Source organism: Haemaphysalis longicornis, unplaced genomic scaffold (assembly GCF_048455015.1).
Source record: "Haemaphysalis longicornis isolate Haplotype H1 unplaced genomic scaffold, Haemaphysalis longicornis Haplotype H1 scaffold_4, whole genome shotgun sequence".
NCBI classification, from domain to species: Eukaryota; Metazoa; Arthropoda; class Arachnida; order Ixodida; family Ixodidae; genus Haemaphysalis; species Haemaphysalis longicornis.
Genome location: NW_027526361.1, coordinates 87,626,682 through 87,640,830, shown reverse-complemented (window position 1 = coordinate 87,640,830; position 14,149 = coordinate 87,626,682). Strand labels below are relative to the sequence as shown.

General features: G+C 44.8%; 1 protein-coding gene across 2 annotated transcripts in view; it reads left to right on the top strand.

Moving 5' to 3' along the window:
- Positions 1–7,226: 7,226 nt before the first annotated feature.
- LOC144178984 (glycoprotein antigen BM86-like) overlaps positions 7,227–14,149 on the top strand; it is a 35,102-nt gene continuing 28,179 nt past the window's right edge. The window contains exons 1-3 of one of the 2 annotated variants that reach the window (XM_077707133.1): positions 7,227–7,556; positions 9,653–9,778; positions 13,008–13,124. In XM_077707133.1, coding sequence (XP_077563259.1) covers positions 7,478–7,556; positions 9,653–9,778; positions 13,008–13,124 — 322 coding nt within the window. In that variant the 5' untranslated portion in view covers positions 7,227–7,477. The remainder of the gene's footprint in view (positions 7,557–9,652; positions 9,779–13,007; positions 13,125–14,149) is intronic. The other variant, XM_077707134.1, reaches the window with a different exon arrangement.

Genomic DNA, 14,149 nt, shown 5'->3' with positions numbered 1-14,149 from the left:
AACTCAATTCAGGCGCAAGTCACGAGAAGCCTCTTAAAGACGATAGTTGTTTTTGGGCTGCTAAAACGGCAAGTTTTTTGCGCGCGTCGGTGTGCCTGCGTGTCTGTCTGTCTGTCTGTCTGCCTGTCTGTCTGTCTGTCTGTCTGTCTGTCTGTCTGTCCCTCCGCTTAGCAATCATACCAAAAGTTAAAAGAATTCTTGAACGAGAGGTTCATACTGCCAGAATTTTTCGGAATTACTAAATTTTGAAACACACGTCATACTTGCCAACATTGTTGAGCAAGAAGAAGACATTAGACATATTTGAGGCAAAACATCAATTCCCAACTAGTACTACCAGTGTTATTTTAATTTAAAATTGGTGGGCACTTCATATTAGCGAGGAGAGAGAAACAGAGAGATAATCGTTTATTTACTTTAAAGAGAAAGGAGCAAGAGCGGAAGCGGTCAGCCTCCCAAATCCAGGAGGCCGCGATCCCGCGCTGATTCCAGTGCCCGCGACCACAGCTTGCTGTAGCTCCGGAGACGAGCTGGCCAGCGCGGACTCCCACTGCTCAAGTAATGGGTTGAAGAGGGGTTTAGGGTTGTCTGGGCATGAGTGCACCAAGTGGTTGGCAGTGAAATGGACGGTGCAAGTGCGGCAGTCGTGGTGGAAGAGTGATGGAGAAATGTGGAAGAGAACCTTGTGGTTAAACTAAGTACCGGTCTGTAGCCGGCGCCAGATATAAGCCTGTTGGTTGCTGACAGTAGGGTGGAGGGGATGGATCCTTCTGGAGTGCAGGTAGTGGGATAGGGTGGCATTGTATGTTGGATCAAAAGGTGTTAGGAAAAAAAATACGTCTGAAAACAATATTGTGACCCAGAAACACAAAAAGAGCTGACGCCAGCCTGGGCCTGGTTGCAGCGTTCCAAGTTGAACAGCAACAAAATGTTGAGTTGAGGGCGCGAACAGTGGAACACAGGAAAATTGAACTTGAATTTAGTAAAACTTCCCGTTGTTGGTTGTAAGAGGATCGGAACTGGGGGGAGGAGGAGCAGAGGTAAGCAGTGGAGCGAAGAGAGGCGCTGACGTGGCGGAGGCGGAACAACACCGTCGTCTGTCATCAATATTTGTAGTGTAGTGAGCAGATACGCGGCCAATTTTGCAGCGTGAGCTACCCTGGCCGAGGTTGAGCATTTTCGCGTCACTCCTGGAGAGCCGTGCTGCGCATGCGCGAGGAGCAGTGACGTCTCACGGCGCACAACTGGCGCGCCGGAGCCGCCGCCGCAGCGACTGGATTGTATTGAATTGGATTAAATTGGATTGTATTGGATTGGAAGTCATTTTATCAGCAGTAAGCATGATAATAAGCTAATCCTAGACAACCAGGAAACCTAAGAATAACCAGCTGAACCTTAGTTCAAGCTACGTATATCCTGGCATTACCGAGCTAAGCCACTGCTAATTTTTTTTTTGCCTTGCCCACTGTACGTACCGGTTACGGGGTTTAACTGTAGCTAGTGAAAACTAACTCCGAACATTGCAATCACGATACACCCCACAGGAGCACATAATTACACTCCATCGTGAAGAGGATGCACCGACAACAGTAAACGCACAGCATTCGCCGGAACGGAGCTTCGTTCCGGAAGTCAGCGATGTCACGTCAGTCTAGCGCCTCGGAAGAGCAACGTGCCAACAACGTTTAAACAACGGGAAAACAATGAATCTGGCAGTTGCTCACCGTATTACAGCAGGCAATCCTTTTTACCGCCGTTACGGCTTTATCCGCCTGACGGACGTCCGCGCTAACTATCGCAAATACACACAGCAGCAATGGAAAGTTCTCCTCCACCCCAACCGCCTTTTACAGCGGAGCTGTTATGGGCTAGGTTCTGACCAAAATTCCGTGCGCCGACAGGAAGTCGCGTGGACAACTCCGACGTCTAAGCAACTTTCTGGTGAATACTCTGTAGCTCGCAATCGGACTTACGTATCTTAAAAAAGAAAATCACCCCAATACGCCGAGTTTCATTTACTTCTCACAATACATTTAGTTAACAATAAATTTGTAAACGTAGCACTATTCCTGGCCGCTGTCAATGCATGACCGTTTACGTAAGGTCTATGGTTACATGAAATCGCTCAAGCTCTTATTTTACACTCCATAATCCCAAAACATATGGAATTAAAATTAGCCAGTATGGCTACTGAAACATTACAGTGAGTTTTATTGATATTTTAATATAGGTAATTCGGAGTGAAGATGTATAAACGGGCCGGCCCAAGTTTGTCAGCTAGAATAAAACTCCCGTCCTTCCGAATTTCATTCAGCCAATGCATTAGGAAGTGTGCTCAATCGCAAATTACAAACAAGCGTGTTTTGTTTGGTGTATTCCCTATTTATTTATTTAACTTATTTCTTTGAAGGGAAGGAACGGATCCCATCCTGTCCGTTCCTCCAATCCTCTTGTAGACGTCTCTGCCAGCCGCTTCCTAATGAAGTTATAACTTATTTATTTATTTATTTATTTATTTATTTATTTATTTATTTATTTATTTATTTATTTATTTATTTATTTATTTATTTATTTATTTATATTTTATTTATTTTTTTTATTTCTTCATTTATCAGCGGTAGCACCCGGCGATGCCCGGGTGGGCCATTATACTAATGATACTAATGGGTATAACATGACCTCAGTTATTTGTTGTCATATCGGCTAGTTCATCGTAAAGTAATAATCACTGTTAAAAACTCCTGCCTGCTGTCAATGCATGTGCTCCGACCGGAGGCGTGTTGTGGTAATGGGAAACGTCTGGAGCTCGTGTTGTTCTGCAATTATCTCTGAACAAATCGCACCGAGATGGTGCGCTCAGGCGACTAGATGAGGGATTGAAAAAAACGTTTTATGGTTCCGGTGAACTGGGAGCGGTTTTCTATTCCACGCAGCCATGTTATGAGCGGGCAGCCTCCGCACTGGATGCCAAAAGCATCTGGACATCCAGATCACCGCTAGTCACCAGGTTCTCCCACAGCTCAGGGGTGGGAAGAGGGGATGAAAGAGGGGGAGGTTGTGTTTTTGCTTTCACTCTAATATGATATGGGGAACAGGGCCGTGTCGTAAACAAAACTTGCGTTCGGCAGGAGGTTGCGTTGGGAACATACGATGGAGGCGAGCTGGGTGAGGGAAGGTATTCTCACCCATGTGAAGGGCTATGTACGCAGGTATGAACAATGCTCATCGGTTACAGTTTTATAATAAATGACAGGGGTTCCTACGGGAGGCGCGTGGTGGCAGAAGGGGCCAACAGTTGGCGAGCGCTATGCAAAATCGAGAAAATGCAACTGAATTTCACGACCACAGAGATGTAAATTTTAAAAATCCGCATGTTAGGGTAAAATCCTCAAATCCATTTTTGATCGTCTGCATTGGCACCATTTGCGAGCAAAAGCGAATTGGATATATGAACGGGCTGTGTGGTTATTGAGGAATGTGTAATAACACAGCGGTTTCCCGAAATCCTGTTTGCATCTATTAGGTGAATGTCCTGAAGATATGTTGTGGAACCGTGTTTACATACCTGAGTAAGTTACCTACATCAACAAAAAGCACTTCAATATCTCAATAGCCTTGCGACAAAAAAAAACGATATTTGACCGCTTTTTGCTTTCTTCGTGGTGTAATTTTTTTAATTTTCAGCAGTATTTAGCTCCAACACCGTAATCGCAATGTGCTCATAAAATTTAAATCGTTATGAAGTAGCAGTTTGGCTAGGCGTCGACAGCACCTGTTAGGACTTTTCGGATCGTCAGGTGGGTCATTTGTACATACTTTGGCCCTTTTACCGGCGCCGCATGGCGAAACCCTTAAAATAGGTTTTCTGCGTTTGTGTGAGTAACATATGCTAGAAAAAACAATTGTATAAATGATAGATTTATTGGAAAATCTTTAAGAACACCCATTTTGTTCCGGAATGCGGAATCACCTCGACAGTGTTGATTAGGGGCGAAATCCGAATACTACTTTTTACGTATTCTTAAAGGCTACACATACCAGCCAAAAGCAGTACGATATGTGAACGGGTGACCGAGGTAATCACGAATTTACGAGAACGCAATATCGCCCTTTTCCTCGGCTAGAAGCACGATTTCCGAAAATCCTGCCTTAGTGAGCCCCTACGCTATGACGCAAATGTAGCCGCGAAATTTCAAGTGTCTGGACGTACCACTTTTGGCTGGGTGTTGATGAGTCAGTAAGTCAGTCAGTCAGTGAGTCAGTCACCCACTCAGTCAGTCATTCAGTCAGTCAGTCAGTCCGTCTAGCACTTGTCTTTATAGGCATTAATTTTTATTTATTTATTTATTTATTTATTTATTTATTTATTTATTTATTTATTTATTTATTTATTTATTTATTTATTTATTTATTTATTTATTTATTTATTTATTTATTTATTTTCTCTTATGGTCGAGGCTTGACTGAGAGGAGCGGGGGTACACTCTTTAGGAAAGCATTAAAATTACAGCAAATAACAAATATATGTATACAATGTAAGTTTCGAAACTTTAAAAAAAGCGAATTGACGATTCCTATACTCCCTAACGCGAAATTTGGGTACAGCGTCAGCAGCAGTCTTCTCGGTCACGGCGCACGTCTGCTGCGTCTCAGCAAGTGATCGCGTGATCAGCGAACGCCCCACGGCCCGCGCTACTCTGCTGTCCTCTCGCAGCGCATCGCATCCGCCGCCCAGGCTGCTGTTGCAAATCGTGTTTTGACCTCCCGAGCAAATGTCACGTGGTTCTAATTAGCCACTCACGAGGGAGCACCGAGCATGTTGTTGCAAATGGTGTTTGTAACTCCCGCTCAAATGTCACGTGGTTTGGATTAGCGCTAAACGGAACAGCGTCAGAGGAAAGTGTCAGGGCCTTGACCCCTTGGCGGTGGCGCATAAACAAGTGTGAGGAGAACGCAGTGCTAGAGATGACGCCATAGCCGCGCGTGCCGTCCTCTTCCTCACCCTTCGCCAGACGCTCCTCTCCGTTTTCTTTCAGCCGCCGCGGCTGCGTTCGCTCACTATGTTTCGTGGTCATAAACGCCGACGCAGCGAAACCCAGGTAACGGCTGCCAGAGGACTGCGGCCTAAAACGATAACAAATACCGTGTAAAAATAAGGTAGAACAGGGCATTGCAATGATAAAATCACAAATACTATCAACAATATTCCACATGGTTGCGTCCGTGAATGACACACGCACAAAAACAGCAAAAGAACAGAAAGGAGAGGTCAGTTGAATTGGCGAAGTACATAAATGGTTACAAAGAGCACTTTTAAAGAATGTGACATCATTGATAGCAGCGACAGAGGCTAGAATGTGGTTCAAATCATTTGCAGTCGTCGGAAGGAACAATTCGAAATACACATTGGTTCGGGCGCTAAGAACGCCCTCTTCGACCTGATGGTCGTTTCGAGATGATACGTACAATGGGCGCTGCAAGAGAATGTTGCTGAGAGAGGGGACACAAATGAAAAATCCAATGTAAGAGAAGGAGGTGAGAGATATTAAGGCTCAATGATAGAGAAGGTAAGTGAAGGTGAGCCTTTATCGGGGTAACGCTGGCCGCACAAAAACATTTAGACAAGATGAAACAGTCGGATCGATTTTGTAACGCCTCGATGACGTCAATAAGGCAGTTAAATGAAAATCCCAGATTGATGACGCATAATGAAGTTCACGTATTCAGTGTGCTTAAGATATGATAAAGTAAGCATCATAAAGTAAAAGCTTCAGTGTAATTAGATATAACGAAAAGTGTCTCCGTAAGAAACCTAGAGTTCCATTTGCGTTATTTCTGGTGTACTAGATATGTGTGTTAGAAGATATTGTTAAAAATATAGACGCCAAGGTACTTGTAGTGTGCCCTGGTCCACTGAGCCACATAGAGCTCCGCTCGCCATCCACCTTCGCAAGGTGGAATGGCGCTGATTTTTTATCTTTCACAACATCGGCCTTCATGCGCCATCAATGCACCTACATTCGTAGACCAGGAGCTAACTTTCTGCCCTGCAACCTTTACCATCATCGTACATTTAACGACACGGTATATCTATGCTGTCTAGATAGGGACGCCATATCGGTCGCGCCCTTGAACTACTCGTACGCCACACCTCACCCTGACACTCCCCTCCTCAGCGTACCCAGTTCCTGGAAGAGCTATCGTCACTCCACCAACACACCTCACTCTGCAATTCTATGACCGCAACACGTAGAACACGTAACTTCTATGTTGAATAGACCACCGCCGTTAGCGCTGTTTGCGAGTGCCGCACCTTTATGTCCTAGCCCGAACTTCTTACACCACCCAATGAACAAAACTACGACCAACCGGACGGGAATTGTTTACTTAAGGCATATCTCTCTACACATTCATCTTAATCCTGAACCTTTTACATAAAAACAGGTAGGATTAGGTTGATGTACCGAAGGGAATCCCGCGCACGTTCATACCGAGTGGTTTGCCTAAGGCCCCATTTTCAGCACACATGCGCTCGCGCTGTAATTGGTAGCACACTTAAACACTCACCATCTCAGACATTTTTAATGCTGACGGCATTGCCGTTGCTGTCTCGAAATATTTTGATAATCCCTCCCTTCGTTCCGCCCTTTAGGTTGCTACACGCCACCCCTGGGGAGGAGTGGAATCACAATTACCTTTCACTAACCTTCCCTCCACACCCAGGGAGGTGCCGAAATAAGGACTGTGGTTAGGAGTAGCTCCTCATTCGCTCCTCACTCCAAGGAGGAAGGGGGAGGGACTGTCGTAATTCCTCCACAGGACCACGATCATGGTAGCTCTTCTGATTACTCTCTTCACTCTCGGGATGACTCACTGGATCACAGTCATCACTCTTTGACTGCTCCTCCTGCTCTTCGAATTACTTATTAACCTACTTCAGCGCATCCTTACCCGTAGAAAATGGTCTTCTTCCAGGCTTACCCCATACCCACATGAATCTTCCAGCTGTTTGGAGCCTTATGTCCCGCATGAATGTTGCTTCAACGTTACGAAATGCCCGCCCATCATAATCTGACCTCGAGTTTGGCCGCATACGGAAAGGAGGAGGAGAAGGGAGCGTCCATGTTTACCTTGTGCCCGATAATGCACACTCGTTCCTCGCAGCGATAACGATGTGCCACCTTTATCAGAGCCCTCGTACGTATCATCGGAGAGCAGGTTAGTGGTGCCCACGTAGGCGCAGATGTTTTGCGGAACGCCCGGTGCAATATCTGCGAACAAATGCAATAGGACGTTCAGCATAAAAGGGCGGTCTAGTCACTCGAAGTGTGAGCTTTTCGGACAATTACTGCTGACGCTGCTCTGATTCAAGGAATGGAGAAATCGACGGCGCGCTGCTCCTTTTAACGCACTGAGTAATCTTGGGCGTTATAAGTGTCATACGTCTGGTTTGCGGTCAGAAGCGTGCGCGAGAACAATGCGAGCATCAACGCTCGTCAGCGTCTTGACCCTCGGGATGGCTGTGGGGTCAGCCAGTCCGATTGATGGAGATGGTGGTGAGTACGCATTGCTTTGCAAGCGTTCAAATTCTTTACAATGGTGGCAAGAACTTACGCCGGCAGCTGTAGAGCATGTTCCAGCAAATAACGCAACCTCCCGTAAGCTGATTCCCGCTGAATTTGAATTCTATTATTCTGTCCACCCGGACCACCAATCTGCTTTTTTTTTAATTTTCCTCTTCCGGTGGATGATGTCGGTTTTAGTAATAGCTTAGAGTGTATTTCTCGCGTGTCTTCGATCACCTACGATTCCTTCGAGATATATCGAATTCAGTACCCCACTTCCACCCGTTCTAATTTCCAAACTGCTAATTATTGCTAAAAAATTAAAACACACATATTAGGCACTATCTGGATAACTAAATGAGTGCCATTACAAATTGGAATTATGGAATGATTTTGATAACGCATAATTTCATACAATCATTTTTCATTTCCATGTCTAGTGTCCTTTAATTGCCACTTTATTGTGCAGTAGCATCGCAGTTTATATTATTTGATATTCATCATGCAGACGGATTCCTCGTAGGCGTTGTAAAGCAATTTTTTCTGTAGAAACAAGCAAACAGAAGAGCCGAGAAAAGTGTTTTTTCACCACAATTGTGTGATAGGCAGTAGTGTCAACTGCCATGAAAAAAACGCGAAAAGGAGATTTCTGCTTTTTTTATGCCGAAACGCGCGAAATGGGATAAATGTGACAGGGTCGGTGGGTTCGTTCTCTACAATTTCTATTGCAGCTGCCTTGGGATAATAGGGCATTGTTGGGGCCTGATCAGATATATATACTGCCTAACAATACAAAGTACTCGTATACGCAGTATGGCCGTCACCAGGACTTGCACTGCGGCTAACGTGTTGCGCCAAGGGCCTAAGTTCCTTCCGCCCCCCCCCCCCCTTCCCCCCATAAAAAAAGACCCAAATGGTGCCAACGTTTGTAGTATTTGCTTCTTCTACCAAGTGCCCTTTACTGTATCTGATAAACTGTTTTTTTTTTCTTGATAGCATAGGTTTGGGTAATGTTTGTTGGGCATAAATTTGAGTGACGCGAAGGGTTCAATCATGTTTTCATAGAAAGCAACAGATGTAGACCAGCAAGCTTAATTAAGATGACGTCGATGATATCTACCTCGCGTTCGACGGAGAGCAATGCGGCTGACAGGCCTTCTTGTCATAGACATTACTTCCCCTGGTTCAGCCGGAGCCCCAGTCATCGTTTATAACAAAGCTTGAGAGCTTGATAGCTTATCCTTACTCACACTGTAACTTCTTAGTTGCAACCTCCCGTGCCGCTAGCAAGGCTGTAGCCCGAAAACACGACAATATTTCGACAGTAACTAGCTCGTAAGTGAGTGGATCAGATGCAACAAACCCTCAGGGCGATTTTTTGCGTGTCTTCACTTGTGTTAGTGGCCACCGTTATCTAAACCATAACAGTTACTAGTTCATGCCATCGCAGAGACTAAAGATATTAAACTCCTTGTATTTACAATCAACTATTAAAGTGAACCCTGAAAGTCCAGTCAGCGTACCTCGCCGGATTTTTTGTTCAAAAATGAATCGCGGATTTTCAATAAGCCCCTGCAGATTAAGGAATATCTAAAAGGGAAAATCCAAAATTTAAAGACTTCAAAACAAGCCTTGTACTAGAACACCGTGAATTTGTGCATATGTACCCTAACTTGGTTTCTTCGTCACGATAAGTGTTTTTTTTTTTTTGCACATTGCATTGCAGAATCTTAACTTCTTTTTCAAGGACAGCTGTTATATTTCGCAAGAAAACTACGTCAATTTCACGTGTCTAAACCCACCTCATACAAAATTTTAAAACCTGATTGCAAAAACTGGATGCAAAATTAAAAAGCGCGTTATTTAAAACTAAATACTGAATATATCAGTTATATGAGTGGGTCGCTACTTGTATGTGCGAAACATAATGAAGTTCTAATGCTCGTATTATGCTTGAAATGTCAAAAGTCGCCTAATACGGAAAAATGGTTGCGCTCTGCGCGTTTTACCGAGTTTTTTTCGTACCAAATCTATAGCTGCAGCGATTACCAGCCCTAATTTTCTTGTTCTTTTTTTTTTGTGTTCAGATGTGTGTGCCACAGCTGGTCGGATTTGCGGGCCTGTTCCTTGTGTACCACAAAATGGAGGTTTATATTTCACTTGCGACTGTGGCAAGGACCAATATTTCAACGCCACTGCTCAAAGATGTTACCGTAAGTTGAATCCTTTTGTTTTTTTGTGTGTGTGCAGGAAAAAGGGTTTTTAAAGGGACTCAAGCTTCAAAAACTCCCTTTTTGCTGTTAATACTTCGCGGAACTCGGCATTGCATCAATAACAACTCCAGTGGCTTCAAAAAACTTTTAAGAGCGAAGCCGGGTAACTTCATCGCAATGGGTTTAACTTTTGAATGGGATATAATAGTTTCGAAAACAAAGTTTTCAATGTTCACAGTAAGCAAAGCAGGAGGAGAAGGAGGACTTTTGTGTAAGAAAGGCTGTTGGCCAGCTTGGAGAGAAGAAAGAGAGCAAGGGAGTGAGAATCTGTGGTGGCTTTTTAACCCAAAATAAGAATCAGCAAAAGAGGAAGCACTCGAACTCTAAAGCTTACCAAAGTGGACTTTTACCGCTAATTTTTTGTACCTCTGGACTGGAAAATAAATTGTGGCTTTAGCTACCACAGGAATCAAAAGGAAACGATAAGCCTGAAAAAAAAACGGTACTCGCGAGATAAAGCCATGGTCAGTCTACGAGAGAGCGGCCCTTCACGCATGGCACGGCCACACACTGCAACTGACGGCAAGTAGTGCCCTATAGGCTTGCACAAAAAAATATGTGCGCTAATATGATAAAAAATTGAAAGTGTCCACAAACCATTCAGTAAAGAGTACTCTTACGGCGACAAACAGTGACGACGTCTCACGACGACAACAAGCGTTGCTTACACTTGCAGTGCATTTGTATCTCGCTTCGGGACACCCTTCTAGCACTGAACAAAACCCAATTGTGTCAACTAGTGTTACTAAATAATAGGGTAATTCCATACTCGATGAATCTCGCGTCTACGGTACAACCGTACTAACTACCGGCCGAGCTTACCTAGGAAATGGCGTTACCTGGGAAACGGCACCATGCTATAAGTCCTCTCTCCACTTGTTATCCTCCAGTCACGTGTTAGGATTGCAGATGCAAACCAAGGCTCCCTCTACTACTTCTCTGTGTTGACGTGCACTCGTTGACTCAGACGGACAGTGCAAGGCCTCCCGACCATATTCGGCTGTCTGTGCGTCTATTGGCTCTTCCTGCTTTTTTACTTTGTTGTGACGAACAATATTTGTATAACTGCACACTTTCTGAGCGGAGGAGAAGAAACTGGGCACGAATAGTTCCAAGCATGGCTATAAAGATGGGTGGATGGCATGCATTGTAGCATTTGTGGTGCTAGCTTTGAGACCACTCAAGGTGGGGGACATGCTCTCGCCACTGAACGTTAACCACTTGAGTGACATTTGGTGCTATTCTCTTTAGTTACGATAGCCCTTTAATGACGATATCACCAAACTATCCAACGACACAATATCGCCCAAGTGTTCCACATAGCAATGTCACCAAGCCGTTTTCCATCGCCCACAGCTGACGCCGTTCCGTCATTCGGCTCTCTGCGATTGTCTATGCCGCCAGGACCGAAATAAATTCAGTTACGATGGATGGAGTATTCTTGTATACCGAACTGTATGTTGTGCATTTTTTGTCATAACAAACATTACGCATCAAATTTTACGCATCGGCTTTTTGAATGTACCTTTCAAGGCTTAAAGGGGCCATGCAGACAAGACGCAATCTGGGTTCATTCGAAAGATTGCATTGTTAGAATCATACTGACCTAACTTTAGCTTCCGAAGCCACACAAGCAACTAAGCAGACGGCAGCAGACGATATTGCGCCGCTTACAGGCAGGGTCGCTCGCACACCCGGCGCTTCTGCACAAAATGTACCCTGCAGAACACGACAACACATGTCCGTTCTGCTGGGGAGACGGCACTCTCGCGCGCATTATTGGAGAGTGCAAAAAACTCAAGACACCCCCCTACACACTTCCTCCTTCCCCCAATTCTAACCCGCTCGAGCGATGGGAGACCTTACTGTCCAGCTCTGACCTCGCCATTCAGCAACAGCTGGTGGCTCGAGGAGAAGAATTACTGGACACATATGGGTCCCGCGAATAGGGAACCACCCCATCTAGTGCCTGCGCGCACCATTCTTTATTTGAAGCTCAGTTAAAGTTGTTCACTCACTCACTTAACGTAGACCTTGCTCAACTAAGCTGCATAATTAGGGAAAAAGGGAATGGCCATGTGATTTACTGGCTCATTTTCCGCAACAGAAGCTATGATGTTGTGGCGGCGCCCCAGCAGCTTGCGTCGTCTGCGGCCGCAAACGGGCACGCTCCAGGAACGATGACGCTGGGGCTGAGCCACGAGTGGCGAGTGCTGACCACGCGCTTGCGGTGCGCGCTGGGCACGAGCGTGGAATAAAGCGGGGACCCCAGTTTGGGTCCACGGCGCTGTAGCGTGCAGACGTGTGTCTTCTCATCTCTCTGTCGCCGTCGCGACAATGTCATATTCCCAGCTGTGCGACCGCCTGAGGCCGGCAAAAGCAAACGGGACTTAGGCAGGGCTTATGAGCTTGCCGATCGAGCTCCTTGCACTTAAATATAGGGCACATTCTTTTTATAGCAGTAAGAATTGTGGGGTGAACAATTAAAGTTTCGAAGGAACACTTAAACACCGAAGCAGTTAGTGCGGTACTTTGCCGCCTGGCACTGCCAAACACCGCCACCGGACGCGTTGGACTTGCCTTACGCAACACTGACCAGCTGACATAAGCGGCACGGTGACTTACATGACCATGTTTGTCGAGTCGTATCTTACTTTTTAGGAAAGAATTACTATAATATGAACTATAATAATAATAAGGCAGGTATAGAAGTCGGGCCAGAAGCAAAGTTCGAACACTGGCACTTCAGAGGTATTCCAGCGCCATCTATGAAAGTGGGCGATAAACAAACCCAAACGGCCGTCTGTGAGATTGTAGCAGCCTTGGTCAGCATGCTATCTTTAATTGGAAGGCCCTGCTCGGAATACTTCAATGTAGACGCCACAAAAACACACAACTGGGGGGAAAATTGAGATTTTGGGTTAAAATGTTTAATTTCTCAGTGAATAAAGCATCGCTTGCTGCCGGACAAGCGTGGAGGGCGCTAAAAACACTAAATCTTTCGAATAAAACAAACTTGTCTTTTTTTCTGCATGCCCCCTTTAAATTGGCAGCTGCATTCTTCATGCCTCGTTTGCTAAGATAACGTGTTCTCTCGCAAAGCCTTCCAATTCTTCGTGGAGCAATACATCGGGATAAAATCCTCAACATGTTATGCTGCTATTTTCAGATGTTGAGAACTGCATAACGAACCCTTGTCTCTCAGGCATTTGCCGAGATAATGACGGGCGGTCTGCTCGCACCTGTGATTGCTCCGATGTCAGGCACTTGACACGGGATTGCCAAGGTAAGTCTTTAAAGGAATATTGCCAATGAGCGAATGAAATATTTTTACGTAAAAAGTAATGACGTTATTTCCTCACTGAATTGCCACGAAGTTAGTTCATAACTTCAAGCTCGGAGGAGAACCAAGTTCTTGTGCTGTTCCTTCCGCAAATTTTGTTGGAATTCGAAGCTTCGGTGATTGCGTTGCCATCAAGGGTGGATTGTCAAAATTTAAATAGCTTATGAAGGAATCTCGTTTTCTTGTAAAATGTTGGAGTTTAGCGTGGTAACCCAACTATGTAATAAAATGTTTGAAGAACAATGATGAATACAACGGAGCAGCTGAGTGTGCTAAAGGCACATATTTGTGATTACAGAGATTTATAGGTTCATTCCTTTTTTTTATTTTGGTTTTTAAGTTGCGCGATCGCTATTTCGTTCTCTGTGCTCTACCTAAACTAAATTTGGAATATATGTCTGCACTCGGAACGTTGTATGTTTTTTCACGTAGTGACTTCTTTTTTAGTTGGTCTCATCACGGGCTGATTCAGAATTGAATAATTATTAAACAGCAGTTCGGGAAGAAGAATGAGAAGAAAAAAAGCGGGAAAGTAAACTGGCGATAAATCTGAATGACGTAGGGATAACACTTCTAAATGAGACAAACCTGCTGCTTTAGCGGCCAGTGTTTGCAGGAGGTTTGATAGGAACGCCCTACGACTTTTGATTATTACCTACTCACATTTCGTTGATGTTACGATCTTTGTTTTATCTATAGCTTTTTTAATGTCAGGAAAGCGTCACTGAAGCCGCATAGCGTCATAAATATTTCTTGAATTGTGGCAAATAAAAAATGGAATACTGGCAATGCAAGAAACAGTGATTTTTGTGCCAATTCCACATTAAACAGCTGCAGCACTTGCTGGCTCTATTGTAATGTTGTGATGGCCGTTGGTGACAGCACTGGCACAAAATTACCTTAACGTTGGCTCGTTCTCCCAAATATTGCGCAGCCGCATGTCACCAGCTAGACCATACAAAGGCGCA